This window comes from Coturnix japonica, unplaced genomic scaffold (genome assembly GCF_054131305.1).
Source record: "Coturnix japonica strain WE unplaced genomic scaffold, WE-NBRP24 Scf055, whole genome shotgun sequence".
NCBI classification, from domain to species: domain Eukaryota; kingdom Metazoa; phylum Chordata; class Aves; order Galliformes; family Phasianidae; genus Coturnix; species Coturnix japonica.
The window spans coordinates 608558-631352 of NW_028188958.1; the positions used below are offsets into that span (position 1 = coordinate 608558).

Consider the following 22795-nt stretch of genomic DNA (forward strand, 5'->3'; position numbering starts at 1 on the left):
AGTTCAGTCCAGTTCAGTCCAGTTCAGTCCAGTTCAATTCAGTTCAGCCCAGTTCAATTCAGCCCAGTTTAGTTCAGCCCAGTCCTGTTCATCTCAGTTCAGCCCAGTTCAGCTCAGCTCAGCTCAGTTCAGTTCAGTTCAGCCCAATTCAGCCCAGTTCAGTTCAGCCCAGCTCAGTTCAGTTCAGCTCAGTTCAGTTCAGCCCAGTTCAGTTCAGTTCAGCTCAGTTTAGTCCAGTTCAGTTCGGTCCAGCTCAGTTCAGCCCAGTTCAGTTCAGTTCAGCTCAGTTCAGTCCAATTCAGTTCAGTTCAGTCCAGTTCATTTCAGCTCTCAGTTCAGCCCAGTCCAATTCAGTTCAGTTTAGTTCAGTTCAGCCCAGTTCAGCTCTAGATCAGCCCAGTTCAATTCAGTTCAGTTCAATTCAGCCCAGTTCAGCTCAGCTCAGCCCAGTCCAGTTCTGCCCAGTCCAATTCAGTCCAGTTCAGCCCAGTCCAATTCAGTTCAGCTCAGTTCACCCCAGTACAGCCCAGTTCAGTCCAGTTCAGCTCAGCTCTCAGTTCAGCCCAGTCCAATTCAGTTCAGTTCAGTCCAATTCAGTTCAGCTCAGCCCAGTTCAATTCAGTTCAGTTCAGTTCAGCCCAGCTCAGTTCAGCCCAGCTCAGTTCAGCTCAGTTCAGTTCAGTCCAGTTCATTTCAGCTCTCAGTTCAGCCCAGTCCAACTCAGTTCAGTTTAGTTCAGTTCAGCCCAGTTCAGCTCTAGATCAGCCCAGTTCAATTCAGTTCAGTTCAGTTCAGTCCAGTTCAGCTCAGCTCTCAGTTCAGTCCAGTCCAATTCAGTCCAGTTCAGTCCAATTCAGTTCAGCTCAGCCCAGTTCAATTCAGTTCAGTCCAGTTCAGTCCAGTCCAATTCAGCCCAGTCCAGTTCAGTCCAGTTCAATTCAGTTCAGTCCAATTCAGTTCAGCCCAGTTCAGTCCAATTCAGTTCAGTTCAGCCCAGTCCAGTTCAGTCCAGTTCAATTCAGTTCAGTCCAGTTCAGTCCAGTTCAATTCAGTTCAGTCCAATTCAGTTCAGCCCAGTTCAGTTCAGTTCAGTTCAATTCAGTTCAGTTCAGTCCAGTCCAATTCAGTTCAGTCCAGCCCAGTTCAGTTCAGTCCAGTTCAGTTCAGTTCAGTCCAGTCCAATTCAGTTCATTCCATCCCAGTTCATTTCATTTTGTCTCAGTCCCTGTTCCCCCCCCGTTGCAGAGCATCAGATCCAGGTAGGCCGCGCTCTCCAGCTCCTCGTCCCTGACCCCCAGCTCCTCCATCAGCTCCTTCGCCACACGCTGCCCCAGCTCCACGCTCTGCCCCGCGCTCAGCACCACCTGCACAGCGGCAATGGGGCGGGGGGGAAACAATGGGGGGGGTATCTCAATAGGGGGGGGGATCTCACCATGGGGGGGGTATGTCAATAGAGGGGGGGGTATATCACCGGGGGGGGGGGGGGGGGGTGTATCTCACTATGGGGGGGGTATCTCAACATGGGGGGTATCTCACTATAGGGGGCAGTATCTCACCATGGGGGGGGTATCTCACTATGGGGGGGGGGTATCTCACCATTGCGGGGGGTATCTAACCATGGGGGGGGGTATCTCACTATGGGGTGTATCTCACTATGGGGTGGGTATCTCAACATGGGGGGTATCTCACTATGGGGGGCTGGTATCACACCATGGGGGAGGTATCTCACCATTGGGGGGGTATCTCAAAATGAGGGGGGGGTATCTCAATAGTGGGGGGGGGTATCTCACCATGGGGGGTATCTCAGCATGAGGGGAGGGTATCTCACCATGGGGGAGGGGGTATATCACAATGGGGAGGGGGGTATCTCAATAGTGGGGGGGGGTATCTCAACATGGGGGGGGGGGTATCTCACTATGGGGAGTATCTCACTATGGGGCGGGGGCTATCTCAACATGGGGGGGGGGGGTTATCTCAATAGTGGGGGGGAGGTATCTCACTATGGGGGGGTATCTTACCATGGGGGGGGTATCTCACTATGGGGGGGTGGTATCACACCATGGGGGGGGTATCTCACCATGGGGGGTATCTCAGCATGAGGGCGGGGTATCTCACTATGGGGGGGGGTATCTTACCATGGGGGGGTATCTTACCATGGGGGGGTATGTCAAAAAGGGGGGGGGTATATGGGGGGAGGTATCTCACCTTGAAGGGGGGGGGTATCTCACTATAGGGGGGGGTATATCACAATGGGGAGAGAGGTATCTCACCATTGTGGGGGGTATCTAACCATGGGGGGGAGGTATCTCAACATGGGGGGTATCTCACTATGGGGGGGTGGTATCACACCATGGGGGGGGTATCTCACCATTGGGGGGGGTATCTCAAAATGAGGGGGGGGTATCTCAATAGTGGGGGGGGGTATCTCACTATGGGGGGGGGTATCTCAAAATGAGGGGGGGGTATCTCAATAGTGGGGGGGGGTATCTCACTATGGGGGGGGGTATCTCACTATGGGGGAGGAGGTATCTCAACATTGGGGGGGGGGGGTATGTCATCATGGGGGGGGGGTATCTTACCATTGGGGGGGGGTACATAACCATGGGGGGGTGGTACCTCAGCATGGGAGGGGTATCTAACCATGGGGGGGTATCACAAAATGAGAGGGGGGTATCACATCATTGGGGGGGGGTATCTCACCATGGAGGGAGATATCTCACCATGGGGGGGGGGGGGGTTATCTCTCCATGGGGGGTACCTCACTATGTGCCCCCCCCCCCACTGTGTGTCACTCACCTCCAGCTCCACGAAGTCCCCCAGCCCCTCCACACTGTCCAGGTGAATGCGGGTCTGTCCCACCTCAAACAGCAGCCGCCGCTTCTTCACCACCCCCAGGACCCCCAGGGCCCCCCCCAGAACCAACTGCAGGGAGACGGGGGGGTCAGAGACCATCAATGGGGCAGGGACCATCCATGGGGCAGGAACAGGATGGGGATGGAATAGGATGGGACAGGAATAGGATGGGACAGGAATAGGATGGGACAGGAATAGGATGGGACAGGAATAGGGTGGGACAGGAATAGGATGGGGAAGGAATAGGATGGGACAGGAATAGGATGGGGAAGGAATAAGGATGGGACAGGAATAGGATGGGGATGGAATAAGGATGGGACAGGAATAGGATGGGACAGGAATAGGATGGGACAGGAATAGGATGGGGAAGGAATAGGATGGGACAGGAATAGGATGGGACAGGAATAGGATGGGACAGGAATAGGATGGGACAGGAATAGGATGGGACAGGAATAGGATGGGGAAGGAATAGGATGGGACAGGAATAGGATGGGACAGGAATAGGATGGGACAGGAATAGGATGGGGAAGGAATAGGATGGGACAGGAATAGGATGGGGAAGGAATAGGATGGGACAGGAATAGGATGGGGAAGGAATAGGATGGGACAGGAATAGGATGGGGAAGGAATAGGATGGGACAGGAATAGGATGGGGAAGGAATAGGATGGGACAGGAATAGGATGGGACAGGAATAGGATGGGACAGGAATAGGATGGGGAAGGAATAGGATGGGGAAGGAATAGGATGGGGAAGGAATAGGATGGGACAGGAATAGGATGGGACAGGAATAGGATGGGGAAGGAATAGGATGGGACAGGAATAGGATGGGGAAGGAATAGGATGGGACAGGAATAGGATGGGACAGGAATAGGATGGGACAGGAATAGGATGGGGAAGGAATAGGATGGGGACAGGAATAGGATGGGACAGGAATAGGATGGGACAGGAATAGGATGGGACAGGAATAGGATGGGACAGGAATAGGATGGGGAAGGAATAGGATGGGACAGGAATAGGATGGGACAGGAATAGGATGGGACAGGAATAGGATGGGGAAGGAATAGGATGGGGAAGGAATAGGATGGGGAAGGAATAGGATGGGACAGGAATAGGATGGGACAGGAATAGGATGGGGAAGGAATAGGATGGGACAGGAATAGGATGGGGAAGGAATAGGATGGGACAGGAATAGGATGGGACAGGAATAGGATGGGGAAGGAATAGGATGGGACAGGAATAGGATGGGACAGGAATAGGATGGAGATGGAATAGGATGGGACAGGAATAGGATGGGACAGGAATAGGATGGGGATGGAATAGGATGGGGAAGGAATAGGATGGGACAGGAATAGGATGGGACAGGAATAGGATGGGGAAGGAATAGGATGGGACAGGAATAGGATGGGACAGGAATAGGATGGGACAGGAATAGGATGGGGAAGGAATAGGATGGGACAGGAATAGGATGGGGAAGGAATAGGATGGGACAGGAATAGGATGGGACAGGAATAGGATGGGGAAGGAATAGGATGGGACAGGAATAGGATGGGACAGGAATAGGATGGGACAGGAATAGGATGGGACAGGAATAGGATGGGACAGGAATAGGATGGGACAGGAATAGGATGGGGAAGGAATAGGATGGGGAAGGAATAGGATGGGACAGGAATAGGATGGGACAGGAATAGGATGGGGAAGGAATAGGATGGGACAGGAATAGGATGGGGAAGGAATAGGATGGGACAGGAATAGGATGGGGATGGAATAGGATGGGACAGGAATAGGATGGGGAAGGAATAGGATGGGGAAGGAATAGGATGGGACAGGAATAGGATGGGGAAGGAATAGGATGGGGAAGGAATAGGATGGGGAAGGAATAGGATGGGACAGGAATAGGATGGGACAGGAATAGGATGGGGAAGGAATAGGATGGGACAGGAATAGGATGGGACAGGAATAGGATGGGACAGGAATAGGATGGGGAAGGAATAGGATGGGGATGGAATAGGATGGGACAGGAATAGGATGGGACAGGAATAGGATGGGACAGGAATAGGATGGGGATGGAATAGGATGGGACAGGAATAGGATGGGGAAGGAATAGGATGGGGAAGGAATAGGATGGGACAGGAATAGGATGGGACAGGAATAGGATGGGGAAGGAATAGGATGGGGAAGGAATAGGATGGGACAGGAATAGGATGGGGAAGGAATAGGATGGGACAGGAATAGGATGGGGATGGAATAGGATGGGACAGGAATAGGATGGGACAGGAATAGGATGGGACAGGAATAGGATGGGGAAGGAATAGGATGGGGAAGGAATAGGATGGGACAGGAATAGGATGGGACAGGAATAGGATGGGACAGGAATAGGATGGGACAGCAATAGGATGGGGAAGGAATAGGATGGGACAGGAATAGGATGGGACAGGAATAGGATGGGGATGGAATAGGATGGGACAGGAATAGGATGGGACAGGAATAGGATGGGACAGGAATAGGATGGGGAAGGAATAGGATGGGACAGGAATAGGATGGGGAAGGAATAGGATGGGACAGGAATAGGATGGGGAAGGAATAGGATGGGGAAGGAATAGGATGGGACAGGAATAGGATGGGGAAGGAATAGGATGGGGATGGAATAGGATGGGGAAGGAATAGGATGGGACAGGAATAGGATGGGGAAGGAATAGGATGGGACAGGAATAGGATGGGACAGGAATAGGATGGGGAAGGAATAGGATGGGACAGGAATAGGATGGGGAAGGAATAGGATGGGACAGGAATAGGATGGGACAGGAATAGGATGGGGATGGAATAGGATGGGACAGGAATAGGATGGGGATGGAATAGGATGGGGATGGAATAGGATGGGACAGGAATAGGATGGGACAGGAATAGGATGGGACAGGAATAGGATGGGGATGGAATAGGATGGGACAGGAATAGGATGGGACAGGAATAGGATGGGACAGGAATAGGATGGGGATGGAATAGGATGGGACAGGAATAGGATGGGGATGGAATAGGATGGGGAAGGAATAGGATGGGACAGGAATAGGATGGGGATGGAATAGAATGGGACAGGAATAGGATGGGACAGGAATAGGATGGGACAGGAATAGGATGGGACAGGAATAGGATGGGACAGGAATAGGATGGGGAAGGAATAGGATGGGACAGGAATAGGATGGGACAGGAATAGGATGGGACAGGAATAGGATGGGACAGGAATAGGATGAGACAGGAATAGGATGGGGAAGGAATAGGATGGGACAGGAATAGGATGGGACAGGAATAGGATGGGACAGGAATAGGATGGGGATGGAATAGGATGGGACAGGAATAGGATGGGACAGGAATAGGATGGGACAGGAATAGGATGGGGAAGGAATAGGATGGGGATGGAATAGGATGGGGAAGGAATAGGATGGGGAAGGAATAGGATGGGACAGGAATAGGATGGGACAGGAATAGGATGGGGAAGGAATAGGATGGGACAGGAATAGGATGGGACAGGAATAGGATGGGACAGGAATAGGATGGGACAGGAATAGGATGGGACAGGAATAGGATGGGACAGGAATAGGATGGGACAGGAATAGGATGGGACAGGAATAGGATGGGACAGGAATAGGATGGGACAGGAATAGGATGGTGTGGGTATAGGATGGGACAGGACAGGATGAGCCCCATCCCACTGTCACCTCCAGCCCATCGGGGTCACTTGTGGGGCTGATGCAGAACTGCGACACTTTGGGCCCGGTGCTGTTGGGTCGCTCATAGAAGATCAGCTCCCCCCGTCCATCCTGTGGGCACAGAGCTCAGGGTTGGAGCCCGGCCCTGCCCCCCCCCATCCCCCCCATATCTCCCCATATCTCCCCATATCCCCCCCATATCCCCCATATCCCCCCATATCCCCCATATCCCCCCATATCTCCCCATATCCCCATATCCCCCATATCTCCCCATATCCCCCATATCTCCCATATCTCCCCATATCCCCATATCCCCCCATATCCCCCCATATTCCCCATATCCCCCCATATCTCCCCATATCCCCATATCCCCCATATCCCCCCATATCTCCCCATATCTCCCCATATCCCCATATCCCCCATATCCCCCCATATCTCCCCATATCCCCCCATATCCCCCCATATCCCCCATATCCCCCCATATCTCCCCATATCCCCATATCCCCCCATATCCCCCATGTCCCCCATATCCCCCCATATCTCCCCATATCCCCCATATCCCCCCCCATCCCCCATATCCCCCCCATCCCCCATATCCCCCCATATCCCCCATATCCCCATATCCCCATATCTCCCCATATCCCCCATATCCCCATATCCCCCATATCCCCATATCCCCCCATATCCCCCATATCTTCCCATATCCCCCATATCCCCCCATATTCCCCCCATATCCCCCCATCTCCCACCCCCCATCCCTGCACTCAGCTGGTTCCGCTCCCCTGGGTCCCCCCCCCGACACCCCCCGGTTCTGCCCCATATTCTGTCACCTTTTGGTTCCGGAACCAGCACTGCCCCATTCCCAGCCCCATTGACCCCCATTCATCCCCATTAACACCCATTGACACCCACTGACCCCCATTGATTCCCATTGACTCCCATTGCCACCCACTCATCCCCATTGACCCCCATTGACTCCCGTTCATCTGGTCCCCATTGATCCCCATTGACTCCCATTCATCCCCATTGACCCCCATTGATCCCCACTGATCCCCATTGATCCCCATTGACTCCCATTGACTCGCATTGATCCCCATTGACTCCCATTGCCTCCCATTCATCCCCATTCACCCCTATTGATCCCCATTGACCCCCATTCATCCCCATTAACCTCCGTTCATCCCCATTGATTCCCACTGACCCTCGTTAATCCCCATTGACTCCCACTGACCCCCATTGACTCCCATTAACTCCCATTGACTCCCATTAACTCCCATTGATCCCCATTGACTCCCATTCATCCCCATTGATCCACATTGACCCCATTCATCCCCATTGACACCCGTTCATTCAGTCCCCATTGATCCCCATTGACTCCTATTGACACCCACTCATCCCCATTGACCCCCATTCATCCGCACTGACTCCCATTGATCCCCATTGACTCCCATTCATCCCCATTGACCCCCACTGATCCCCATTGACCCCATTTATCCCCATTGACCCCCATTGACTCCCATTGACCCCCATTCATCCCCATTGACCTGGTTCATTCCCCATTGACCACTGTTCATCCCGGCCCCATTGACTCCCATTTTCCCCCATTGACCCCCATTGACCCCATTCATCCCCATTGGCCCCCATTGATCCCCACTGACTCCCGCTGACCCCCATTCATTCCCATTGACTCCCATTGACCCCCATTCATCCCCATTGATCCCCACTGACCCCCACTGACTCCCGTTCATCCGGTCCCCATTGATCCCCATTGACTCCCTTTAATCCCCATTGACTCCCACTGACCCCCATTGACCCCCATTGACCCCCATTCATCCACACTGACTCCCATTGATCCCCATTGACTCCCATTGCCTCCCATTCACCGCCATTGATTCCCACTGACCCTCATTAATCCCCATTGACTCCCATTGCCTCCCATTCATCCCCATTGACCCCCATTGACTCCCATTGATCCCCATTGACGCCCATTGACCCCCATTGATCCCCATTGGCCCCCATTGATCCCCACTGACTCCCATTGGCCCCCATTGATTCCCATTGACTCCCATTGACCCCCATTGATCCCCATTGACCCCCATTGACTCCCACTGACTCCCGTTCATCCGGTCCCCGTTGATCCCCATTGACTCCTATTGACCCCCACTGATCCCCATTGATCCCCATTGACCCTGTTCATCCCCATTGCCTCCCATTCATCCCCATTGACTCCCAGTGACTCCCATTCACCCCCATTCATCCCCGTTGACCCTGTTCATCCCCATTGACTCCCATTGACTCGCACTGATCCCCATTGACACCCATTCACCCCCATTGACTCCTATTCATCCCCATTGACACCCATTGACCCCCATTTATCCCCATTGACCCAGTTCATCCGTCCCCATTGATCCACATTGACCCCCATTGCCTCCCATTCACCGCCATTGATTCCCACTGACCCTCGTTAATCCCCATTGACTCCCATTAACTCCCATTCATCCCCATTGACTCCCATTGGTCCCCACTGACTCCCATTCATCCCCATTGACTCCTGTTCATCCCCATTGACTCCCATTGACCCAGTTCATCCGGTCCCCATTGACCCCCATTGCCTCCCATTGCCTCCCATTCATCCCCATTGACTCCCATTGATCCCCATTGACTCCTACTCATCCCCATTGACCCCCATTCATCCCCACTGACTCCCATTGATCCCCATTGATCCTCATTGACCCCCATTCATCCCCATTGACCCCTATTCATCCACACTGACTCCCATTGATCCCCATTGATCTCCACTGACTCCCATTGACTCGCATTGATCCCCATTGACTCCCATTGCCTCCCATTCATCCCCATTGACCCCATTCATCCCCATTGATTCCCACTGACCCCTGTTAATCCCCATTGACTCTCATTGACCCCCATTGATTCCCATTAACTCCCATTGACTCCCATTAACTCCCACTCATCCCCATTGACTCCCATTGGTCCCCACTGACCCCCATTCATCCCCATTGACCCAGTTCATCCCGTTCCCGTTGATCCACATTGACTCCCATTGATTCCCATTGACTCGCATTCATCCCCATTGACCCCATTTATCCCCATTGACCCCCATTCATCCCCATTGACTCCCATTGACTCCCATTGACTGTCATTGACTCCCATTGACTCCCATTCATCCCCATTGACTCCCATTAACTCCCATTCATCCCCATTGACTCCCATTAACTCCCATTCATCCCCATTGACCCCCATTGACCCCATTCATCCCCATTGATCCCCATTCACCCCCATTCCTTCCCATTGACTCCCATTGACCCCCATTCATCCCCATTGACTCCCATTGACCCCCATTCATCCCCATTGACTACCATTGATCCCCATTTACCCCTATTGATCCCCATTGACCCCCATTGACCCCCATTGATTCCTATTCACCCCCATTGACTCCCATTGATTCCCATTGACTCCCATTGACCCCCATTGACCCCATTGACTCCCATTGACTCCCATTCATCCCCATTGACCCCCATTGACCCCCATTGACTCCCATTCACCCCCATTGACCCCCATTCATCCACACTGACTCCCATTGACTCGCATTGATCCCCACTGACTCCCATTGACTCGCATTGATCCCCATTGACCCCCACTGATCCCCATTGACACCCATTGATCCCCATTGACACCCATTGCCTCCCATTCATTCCCATTGACTCCCATCAACCCCCATTCACCCCCACTGACTCCCATTGATCCCCACTGACTCCCACTGACTCCTGTTCATCCGGTCCCCATTGATCCCCATTGCCTCCCATTGCCTCCCATTCGTCCCCATTGACCCCCACTGATCCCCATTGACACCCATTGATTCCCATTGCCTCCCATTCACCCCCATTGATCCCCATTCATCCCCATTGACACCCATTGATTCCCATTGCCTCCCATTCATCCCCATTGACTCCCATTCATCCCCATTGACCCCATTCACCCCCATTGCCTCCCATTGCCCACCATTGACTCCCATTAACTCCCATTCATCCCCATTGACTCCCATTGATCCCCATTCACCCCCATTGATCTCCATTGACTTCCATTGCCTCCCATTCATCCCCATTGATCCCCATTGATCCCCATTGACCCCCATTCACCCCCATTGACTCCCATTGACCCCCATTCACCCCCATTGACTCCCATTCACCCCCATTGACTCCCATTGACCCCCATTGACCCCCATTGACTCCCATTCATCCCCATTGACTCGCATTGATCCCCATTGACTCCCATTCATCCCCATTGACCCCCACTGATCCCCATTGACTACCACTGATCCCCATTTACCCCTATTGATCTCCATTGACTCCCATTGACCCCCATTCATCCCCATTGATCCACATTGACTCCCATTAACCCCCATTGATCCCCATTGACACCCATTGATCCCCATTGACACCCATTGATCCCCATTGACACCCATTGCCTCCCATTCATTCCCATTGACTCCCATCAACCCCCATTCACCCCCATTGACTCCCATTCATCCCCATTGACCCCATTCATCCCCACTGACTCCCACTGGCTCCTGTTCATCCAGTCCCCATTGATCCCCATTGACTCCCATTTCCTCCCTTTCATACCCATTGATCCCCATTCATCCCCATTAGCCCCCATTGACCCCGTTCATCCCCATTGCCCCCCATTGACTCCCATTCATCCCCACTGACTCCCATTGATCCCCATTGATCCTCATTGACTCCCATTCATCCCCACTGACCCCTATTGACTCCCATTCATCCCCATTGACACCCATTGATCCCCATTGACTCGCATTGATCCCCATTGACCCCCATGCATCCCCATTGATTCCCACTGACCCCTGTTAATCCCCATTGACTCCCGTTCATTCAGTCCCCATTGATCCCCATTGACTCCCATTGACTTCCGTTCATCCCCACTGCCCCCCATTAACTCCCATTAACTCTCATTGATCCCCATTGACCCCCATTGACTCCCATTGACCCACACTGACTCCCATTGATCCCCATTCACCCCCATTGACACCCATTGACCCCATTCATCCATATTGACACCCATTCATCCCCATTGACTCAAATTGACCCCCATTGATCCCCATTGACCCCCATTTATCCCCATTGCCCCCCATGCCCCCATTCCGCCCCATATCCGCCATTACCGCGTGTCTCCTCAGTTTGAGCCGCCCCGTATTGACGCAATAGAACCGATCCACCTGCTCCAGCTCCGTCCCCCGGTTCCCGCTCAGTCGTTCCGCCGTTTCCCGCGCTGCCGCCGGGTCCCTCAGTCGCGCCTTCACCTCCACGTTGCGCCTCATGGCGTCGCACTGTGATCGCGTCACATCCGGTTCACTCTCCCATTGGCCAGCCCCGCGCCACGCCCCCTTTAACCAACCAATGAGCGCGCTGCGGGGCGGCGCGGCGCGCTTTGATCGCGTCACTTCCTCTAAGCGAAAGCAGCGCTCCCATTGGTCCGCCACATCCCCGCCCACACCCGTCTGACCAATGAGCGGCTCAGGGGGGCGGGGCAACATGGCGGCGGGGCGCGGGGGCGTCAAGATGGCGGCGCCCGGGGATGGAATCCCAATGGACCCATAAGTGCCACATTATGACCCATAAGTGGCTCATTGGGACCCATAAGTGCCAAATAGTGACCCATAAGTGCCACATTGGGACCCATAAGTGCCACATTGGGACCCATAAGTGATTCATTGGGACCCATAAGTGCCACATTGGGACCCATAAGTGATTCATTGGGACCCATAAGTGCCACTTTGGGACCCATAAGTGCCACATTGGGACCCATAAGTGCCACAGTGGGACCCATAAGTGCCCCATTGGGACCCATAAGTGCCACATTGGGACCCATAAGTGCCACTTTGTGACCCATAAGTGATTCACTGGGACCCATAAGTGCCACATTGGGACCCATAAGTGCCACATTGGGACCCATAAGTGCCACATTGGGACCCATAAGTGATTCATTGGGACCCATAAGTGCCACATTGGGACCCATAAGTGATTCATTGGGACCCATAAGTGCCACATTGGGACCCATAAGTGCCACATTATGACCCATAAGTGCCACATTGGGACCCATAAGTGACGCGTTGGGACCCATAAGTGCCTCATTGTGACCCATAAGTGATTCATTGGGACCCATAAGTGCCACATTGGGACCCATAAGTGCCTCATTGGGACCCATAAGTGATTCATTGGGACCCATAAGTGCCACATTGGGACCCATAAGTGCCACATTGGGACCCATAAGTGCTACATTGGGACCCATAAGTGATTCATTGGGACCCATAAGTGCCACATTGGGACCCATAAGTGCCACATTGGGACCCATAAGTGATTCATTGGGACCCATAAGTGCCACATTGGGACCCATAAGTGGCTCATTGTGACCCATAAGTGCCACATTGGGACCCATAAGTGCCACATTGGGACCCATAAGTGCCACATTATGACCCATAAGTGACGCATTGGGACCCATAAGTGCCACATTGGGACCCATAAGTGCCACATTGGGACCCATAAGTGATTCATTGGGACCCATAAGTGCCTCATTGGGACCCATAAGTGCCACATTGGGACCCATAAGTGCCACATTGGGACCCATAAGTGATTCATTGGGACCCATAAGTGCCACATTGGGACCCATAAGTGGCTCATTGGGACCCATAAGTGCTACATTATGACCCATAAGTGCCACATTGGGACCCATAAGTGATTCATTGGGACCCATAAGTGCCACATTGGGACCCATAAGTGCCACATTGGGACCCATAAGTGGCTCATTGGGACCCATAAGTGCCCCATTGGGACCCATAAGTGCCACATTGGGACCCATAAGTGCCACATTGGGACCCATAAGTGGCTCATTCGGACCCATAAGTGCCACATTGGGACCCATAAGTGGCTCATTCGGACCCATAAGTGCCAGATAGGGACCCATAAGTGCCACATTGGGACCCATAAGTGACACATTGGGACCCATAAGTGCCACATTGGGACCCATAAGTGCCCCATTGGGACCCATAAGTGCCACATTGGGACCCATAAGTGCCACATTGGGACCCATAAGTGCCACATTGGGACCCATAAGTGGCTCATTGTGACCCATAAGTGCCCCATTGGGACCCATAAGTGCCACATTATGACCCATAAGTGCCCCATTGGGACCCATAAGTGCCACATTGGGACCCATAAGTGATTCATTGGGACCCATAAGTGCCACATTATGACCCATAAGTGCCACATTGGGACCCATAAGTGCCACATTGGGACCCATAAGTGCCACATTATGACCCATAAGTGCCACATTGGGACCCATAAGTGATTCATTGGGACCCATAAGTGACGCATTGGGACCCATAAGTGATTCATTGGGACCCATAAGTGCCCCATTGGGACCCATAAGTGCCCCATTGTGACCCATAAGTGGCTCATTGTGACCCATAAGTGCCAGATAGGGACCCATAAGTGCTACATTATGACCCATAAGTGCCCCATTGGGGCCCATAAGTGCCCCATTGGGACCCATAAGTGCCACATTGGGACCCATAAGTGCTACATTGGGACCCATAAGTGATTCATTGGGACCCATAAGTGATTCATTGGGACCCATAAGTGCCACATTGGGACCCATAAGTGCCACATTGGGACCCATAAGTGCCACATTGTGACCCATAAGTGCCACATTGGGACCCATAAGTGCCACATTGGGACCCATAAGTGCCACATTGGGACCCATAAGTGGCTCATTGGGACCCATAAGTGATTCATTGGGACCCATAAGTGCCACATTGGGACCCATAAGTGCCACATTATGACCCATAAGTGCCACATTGTGACCCATAAGTGCCACATTGGGACCCATAAGTGCCACATTGTGACCCATAAGTGCCACATTGGGACCCATAAGTGCCACATTGTGACCCATAAGTGCCACATTGGGACCCATAAGTGCCACATTGGGACCCATAAGTGCCACATTGGGACCCATAAGTGGCTCATTGGGACCCATAAGTGATTCATTGGGACCCATAAGTGCCACATTGGGACCCATAAGTGCCACATTGGGACCCATAAGTGATTCATTGGGACCCATAAGTGGCTCATTGGGACCCATAAGTGCCACATTGGGACCCATAAGTGGCTCATTGGGACCCATAAGTGCCACATTGGGACCCATAAGTGCCCCATTGGGACCCATAAGTGCCACATTGGGACCCATAAGTGCCACATTGGGGCCCATATTTCCCCCTTGCACCCGGCAACGCTGCAATAAACATACCTGCTTTAGAACCCATCTCTGCATTATAGAGTTTGATTCCGCAAGTCACCCCCCCATCATTCAGCCCCCCCCCCATCATTCAGGCCCCCCCCATTTTAGCCCCCCCCATAGAACAGACTGAGACCCCCCCGATAGCTCAGACCCCCCCCCATAATACAGCCCCCCCCCATAGAACAGGCTGGACCCCCCCCCAATGCAGCCCCCCCCCATCTCAGCCCCCCCCATAGAACAGGCTGAGACCCCCCCCATACAATGCAGCCCCCCCCATCATTCAGCCCCCCCCCCACAATGAAGCCCCCCCCCAATGAAGCCCCCCCCCATAGAACAGGCTGAGACCCCCCCATAGCTCAGACCCCCCCCCCCCATTTATCAGCTTCCCCCATCTCCCATCCCCCCCCCATAATACAGCCCCCCCATAGAACAGCCTGGGCTCCCCCCCTCCAATGCAGCCCCCCCCCCATTTATGAGCCCCCCCATCTCTCAGCCCCCCCCATAACTCAGCCCCCCCCATAGAACAGGCTGAGACCCCCCCCATACAATGCAGCCCCCCCATTATTCAGCCCCCCCTTACAATGAAGCCCCCCCCCATCTTAGCCCCCCCCATAGAACAGGCTGAGACCCCCCCCATAGCTCAGCCCCCCCCCCCCATTTATCAGCCCCCCCCCCATAGAACAGACTGAGACCCCCCCCCATAGCTCAGACCCCCCCCCATTTATCAGCCCCCCCCCCATAGAACAGGCTGGACCCCCCCCCAATGCAGCCCCCCCCCCATCTCAGCCCCCCCCATAGAACAGGCTGAGCCCCCCCCCCCATCTCTCAGCCCCCCCCCCCCTACAATGCAGCCCCCCCCCCCATGAAGCTCCCCCCCCATAGAACAGGCTGAGACCCCCCCCCATCTCTCAGCCCCCCCCATACAATGCAGCCCCCCCCGCATGAAGCCCCCCCCCATAGAACAGGCTGGACCCCCCCCACAATGCGGCCCCCCCCCACCTTAGCCCCCCCCATAGAACAGGCTGCCCCCCCCCCATCTCTCAGCCCCCCCCCATACAATGCAGCCCCCCCCCATGAAGCCCCCCCCCATAGAACAGGCTGGACCCCCCCCCCAGTGCAGCCCCCCCCATCTCAGCCCCCCCCCATAGAACAGGCTGCCCCCCCCCCATCTCTCAGCCCCCCCTCGTACAATGCAGCCCCACCCCCATAATTAAGCCCCCCCCCAATGAAGCCCCCCCCCATAGAACAGGCTGAGACCCCCCCCATAGCTCAGACCCCCCCCCCCCCATTTATCAGCTCCCCCCATCTCCCATCCCCCCCCCCCATAATACAGCCCCCCCATAGAACAGCCTGGGCCCCCCCCCTCCAATGCAGCCCCCCCCCCATTTATGAGCCCCCCCATCTCTCAGCCCCCCCCATAACTCAGCCCCCCCCATAGAACAGGCTGAGACCCCCCCCATACAATGCAGCCCCCCCCATCATTCAGCCCCCCCCCCACAATGAAGCCCCCCCCCATCTTAGCCCCCCCCATAGAACAGACTGGGCTCCCCCCATAATGCAGCCCCCCCCCATAGAACAGGCTGCCCCCCCAATGAAGCCCCCCCCAATCTTAGCCCCCCCCATAGAACTGGCTGAGACCCCCCCATAGCTCAGACCCCCCCCCCCATTTATCAGCCCCCCCCCATAGAACAGACTGAGACCCCCCCCCATAGCTCAGACCCCCCCCCATTTATCAGCCCCCCCCCCCATAGAACAGGCTGACCCCCCCCCATCTCTCAGCCCCCCCCCCCCCATACAATGAAGCCCCCCCCCATAGAACAGGCTGGACCCCCCCCCAATGCAGCCCCCCCCCATCTCAGCCCCCCCCATAGAACAGGCTGAGACCCCCCCCATCATTCAGCCCCCCCCCCATCATTCAGGCCCCCCCCCATTTTAGCCCCCCCCTATAGAACAGACTGAGACCCCCCCGATAGCTCAGACCCCCCCCCATTTATCAGCCCCCCCCCATAGAACAGGCTGAGACCCCCCCATCTCTCAGCCCCCCCCCATACAATGCAGCCCCCCCCCCATTAACCCCCCCCCATAGAACAGGCTGAGACCCCCCCCCATCTCTCAGCCCCCCCCATACAATGCAGCCCCCCCCCCCATTAAGCCCCCCCCCCATAGAACAGGCTGGACCCTCCCCCCAATGCAGCCCCCCCAATCTCAGCCCCCCCCCCATAGAACAGGCTGAGCCCCCCCCCCATCTCTCAGCCCCCCCCATACAATGCAGCCCCCCCCATCATTCAGCCCCCCCCCATTTTAGCCCCCCCCCCATGGAACAGGCTGAGACCCCCCCATATCTCAGACCCCCCCCCCCCATTTATCAGCTTCCCCCATCTCCCATCCCCCCCCCATAATACAGCCCCCCCATAGAACAGCCTGGGCTCCCCCCCTCCAATGCAGCCCCCCCCCCATTTATGAGCCCCCCCATCTCTCAGCCCCCCCCATAACTCAGCCCCCCCCATAGAACAGGCTGAGACCCCCCCCATACAATGCAGCCCCCCCATTATTCAGCCCCCCCTTACAATGAAGCCCCCCCCCATCTTAGCCCCCCCCATAGAACAGGCTGAGACCCCCCCCATAGCTCAGCCCCCCCCCCCCATTTATCAGCCCCCCCCCCATAGAACAGACTGAGACCCCCCCCCATAGCTCAGACCCCCCCCCATTTATCAGCCCCCCCCCCATAGAACAGGCTGGACCCCCCCCCAATGCAGCCCCCCCCCCATCTCAGCCCCCCCCATAGAACAGGCTGAGCCCCCCCCCCCATCTCTCAGCCCCCCCCCCCTACAATGCAGCCCCCCCCCCATGAAGCTCCCCCCCCATAGAACAGGCTGAGACCCCCCCCCATCTCTCAGCCCCCCCCATACAATGCAGCCCCCCCCGCATGAAGCCCCCCCCCATAGAACAGGCTGGACCCCCCCCACAATGCGGCCCCCCCCCACCTTAGCCCCCCCCATAGAACAGGCTGCCCCCCCCCCATCTCTCAGCCCCCCCCCATACAATGCAGCCCCCCCCCATGAAGCCCCCCCCCATAGAACAGGCTGGACCCCCCCCCCAGTGCAGCCCCCCCCATCTCAGCCCCCCCCCATAGAACAGGCTGCCCCCCCCCCATCTCTCAGCCCCCCCTCGTACAATGCAGCCCCACCCCCATAATTAAGCCCCCCCCCAATGAAGCCCCCCCCCATAGAACAGGCTGAGACCCCCCCCATAGCTCAGACCCCCCCCCCCCCATTTATCAGCTCCCCCCATCTCCCATCCCCCCCCCCCATAATACAGCCCCCCCATAGAACAGCCTGGGCCCCCCCCCTCCAATGCAGCCCCCCCCCCATTTATGAGCCCCCCCATCTCTCAGCCCCCCCCATAACTCAGCCCCCCCCATAGAACAGGCTGAGACCCCCCCCATACAATGCAGCCCCCCCCATCATTCAGCCCCCCCCCCACAATGAAGCCCCCCCCCATCTTAGCCCCCCCCATAGAACAGACTGGGCTCCCCCCATAATGCAGCCCCCCCCCATAGAACAGGCTGCCCCCCCAATGAAGCCCCCCCCAATCTTAGCCCCCCCCATAGAACTGGCTGAGACCCCCCCATAGCTCAGACCCCCCCCCCCATTTATCAGCCCCCCCCCATAGAACAGACTGAGACCCCCCCCCATAGCTCAGACCCCCCCCCATTTATCAGCCCCCCCCCCCATAGAACAGGCTGACCCCCCCCCATCTCTCAGCCCCCCCCCCCCCATACAATGAAGCCCCCCCCCATAGAACAGGCTGGACCCCCCCCCAATGCAGCCCCCCCCCATCTCAGCCCCCCCCATAGAACAGGCTGAGACCCCCCCCATCATTCAGCCCCCCCCCCATCATTCAGGCCCCCCCCCATTTTAGCCCCCCCCTATAGAACAGACTGAGACCCCCCCGATAGCTCAGACCCCCCCCCATTTATCAGCCCCCCCCCATAGAACAGGCTGAGACCCCCCCATCTCTCAGCCCCCCCCCATACAATGCAGCCCCCCCCCCATTAACCCCCCCCCATAGAACAGGCTGAGACCCCCCCCCATCTCTCAGCCCCCCCCATACAATGCAGCCCCCCCCCCCATTAAGCCCCCCCCCCATAGAACAGGCTGGACCCTCCCCCCAATGCAGCCCCCCCAATCTCAGCCCCCCCCCCATAGAACAGGCTGAGCCCCCCCCCCATCTCTCAGCCCCCCCCATACAATGCAGCCCCCCCCATCATTCAGCCCCCCCCCATTTTAGCCCCCCCCCCATGGAACAGGCTGAGACCCCCCCATATCTCAGACCCCCCCCCCCCATTTATCAGCTCCCCCCATCTCCCATCCCCCCCCCATAATACAGCCCCCCCCTAGAACAGCCTGGGCCCCCCCCCTCCAATGCAGCCCCCCCCCCATTTATGAGCCCCCCCATCTCTCAGCCCCCCCCATAGAACAGGCTGAGACCCCCCCCATACAATGCAGCTCCCTCCATCATTCAGCCCCCCCCACAATGAAGCCCCCCCCCCATCTTAGCCCTCCCCATAGAACAGACTGGGCTCCCCCCATAATGCAGCCCCCCCCCCATAGAACAGGCTGCCCCCCCAATGAAGCCCCCCCCCATCTTAGCCCTCCCCATAGAACTGGCTGAGACCCCCCCATAGCTCAGCCCCCCCCCCCCATTTATCAGCCCCCCCCCATAGAACAGACTGAGACCCCCCCCCATAGCTCAGACCCCCCCCCATTTATCAGCCCCCCCCCCCATAGAACAGGCTGAGACCCCCCCCCATAGCTCAGCCCCCACCCATTTATCAGCCCCCCCCCCCATAGAACAGGCTGACCCCCCCCCATCTCTCAGCCCCCCCCCCCCCCATACAATGAAGCCCCCTCCCCATAGAACAGGCTGGACCTCCCTCCCAATGCAGCCCCCCCCCCATCTCAGCCCCCCCCATAGAACAGGCTGAGACCCCCCCCATACAATGCAGCCCCCCCCCATCATTCAGCCCCCCCCCACAATGAAGCCCCCCCCCCATCTTAGCCCCCCCAATAGAACAGACTGGGCTCCCCCCATAATGCAGCCCCCCCCCATAGAACAGGCTGAGACCCCCCCATAGCTCAGACCCCCCCCCACCCCCATAACTGAGCCCCCCCCCCCCCCCCCCCACGATGGGCTGCATTGGGGGGGGGGGCTGCATTGGGGGGGGGGGGCTGTATTATGGGGGGGGGGGTGTCTGTATTATGGGGGGGGGGGGTTTATTATGGGGGGGGGTTTATTATGGGGGAGCTTCATAGGGAGGGGGGGCTGAATAATGGGGGGGGGCTACATTGTTGGGGTGGGCTGAGTGATGGGGGGGGGGTCCCAGCCTGTTCTATGGGGGGAGCTGTATTATGGGGGGGGGCCATGGGCGGCTGGAGCCCCTATAGACCCCTATGGACCCCCCCCACCCCCATTTAACCCTATGGGACCCCCCCCCCCATCCCAACCCATGGCCCCTATTGTGGGGGGGGGGGGGGGGTAATGGGGGGATTTGGGGGGGGGTCTCGGTGTCGTTGCCCCCCCCCATATGGACCAATAAAGGCTGTGCCTCATTGTGCTGCCCCCTTTGTATTATGGGATGGGGGGGGGGGCCCTATAGACCCCCCCCATAATATCCTATGGAGCCATTGACCCTATAGACCCCCCCCCATAATATCCTATGGTGCCATTGGCCCTAAAGACCCCCCCCATAATATCCTATGGTGCCATTGGCCCTATAAGACCCCCCCATAATATCCTATGGTGCCATTGACCCTATAAGACCCCCCCCCCTAAAATCCTATGGTGCCATTGGCCCTATAAGACCCCCCCCATAATATCCTAAGGTGCCATTGGCCCTATAAGACCCCCCCCCATAATATCCTATGGTGCCATTGGCCCTATAAGACCCCCCCCATAATATCCTATGGTGCCATTGGCACTATAAGACCCCCCCCATAATATCCTATGGTGCCATTGGCACTATAAGACCCCCCCCATAATATCCTATGGTGCCATTGGCCCTATAAGACCCCCCCATAATATCCTATGGTGCCATTGACCCTATAAGACCCCCCCCCCCTAAAATCCTATGGTGCCATTGGCCCTAGAAGACCCCCCCCATAATATCCTAAGGTGCCATTGGCCCTATAAGACCCCCCCCCATAATATCCTATGGTGCCATTGGCCCTATAAGACCCCCCCCATAATATCCTATGGAGCCATTGGCCCTATAAGACCCCCCCCCCATTATATCCTATGGTGCCATTGGCCCTATAAGACCCCCCCATAATATCCTATGGTGCCATTGGCCCTATAAGACCCCCCCCATAATATCCTATGGTGCCATTGGCCCTATAAGACCCCCCCCCCATTATATCCTATGGTGCCATTGGCCCTATAAGACCCCCCCCCATTATATCCTATGGTGCCATTGGCCCTATAAGACCCCCCCATAATATCCTATGGTGCCATTGGCCCTATAAGACCCCCCCCATAATATCCTATGGTGCCATTGGCCCTATAAGACCCCCCCCATAATATCCTATATATATATATCCCCTATATCCCCTATACCCCCTATATCCCCTATACCCCCTATATCCCCTATATCCCCTATACCCCCTATACCCCCTATATCCCCTATACCCCCTATACCCCCTATATCCCCTATATCCCCTATATCCCCTATACCCCCTATATCCCCTATATCCCCTATACCCCCTATATCCCCTATACCCCCTATACCCCCTATATCCCCTATACCCCCTATATCCCCTATATCCCCTATACCCCCTACCCTATACCCCCTATATCCCCTAATCCCCTATACCCTTCCCCTATACCCCCTATATCCCCTATACCCCCTATATCCCCTATATCCCCTATACCCCCTTTATCCCCTATATCCCCTATATCCCCATATACCCCCTATATCCCTATACCCCCTATACCCCTATACCCCCTATACCCCCTATACCCCCTATATCCCCTATACCCCCTATACCCCCTATACCCCCTATACCCCCTATATCCCCTATACCCCCTATACCCCCTATACCCCCTATACCCCCTATACCCCCTATACCCCCTATATCCCCTATATCCCCTATACCCCCTATACCCCCTATCCCCCTACCCCCTATACCCCCTATATCCCCTATACCCCCTATACCCCCTATATCCCCTATACCCCCTATACCCCCTATACCCCCTATATCCCCTATACCCCCTATATCCCCTATACCCCCTATATCCCCTATATCCCCTATACACCCCCTATATCCCCTATACCCCCTATACCCCCTATATCCCCTATACCCCCTATATCCCCTATATCCCCTATACCCCCTATATCCCCTATATCCCCTATATCCCCTATACCCCCCTATATCCCCTATATCCCCTATATCCCCTATATCCCCTATACCCCCTATACCCCCTATATCCCCTATATCCCCTATACCCCCTATATCCCCTATATCCCCTATATCCCCTATACCCCCTATACCCCCTATATCCCCTATACCCCCTATATCCCCTATACCCCCTATATCCCCTATACCCCCTATACCCCCTATACCCCCTATATCCCCTATATCCCCTATACCCCCTATATCCCCTATACCCCCTATATCCCCTATATCCCCTATACCCCCTATACCCCCTATATCCCCTATATCCCCTATACCCCCTATATCCCCTATACCCCCTATACCCCCTATATCCCCTATACCCCCTATATCCCCTATATCCCCTATATCCCCTATACCCCCTATATCCCCTATATCCCCTATACCCCCTATACCTCCTATAACCCCTATACCCCCTATATCCCCTATATCCCCTATACCCCCTATACCTCCTATAT

The 22795-nt window shown here is 55.9% G+C and overlaps 1 protein-coding gene across 1 annotated transcript; it reads right to left on the reverse strand.

Annotated features, from left to right (window-relative positions):
- Positions 1-12127, reverse strand: LOC146752003 (uncharacterized). The gene is made up of 4 exons (XM_085533203.1): positions 11756-12127; positions 6565-6666; positions 2797-2922; positions 1-1364 (listed from the first exon to the last, which is right to left on the reverse strand). Exons 1-4 carry the CDS (start codon positions 12125-12127, stop codon positions 1209-1211), a joined length of 756 nt encoding a protein of 251 aa, XP_085389329.1. The 3' UTR covers positions 1-1208.
- Between the last annotated feature and the right edge of the window lie 10668 nt (positions 12128-22795).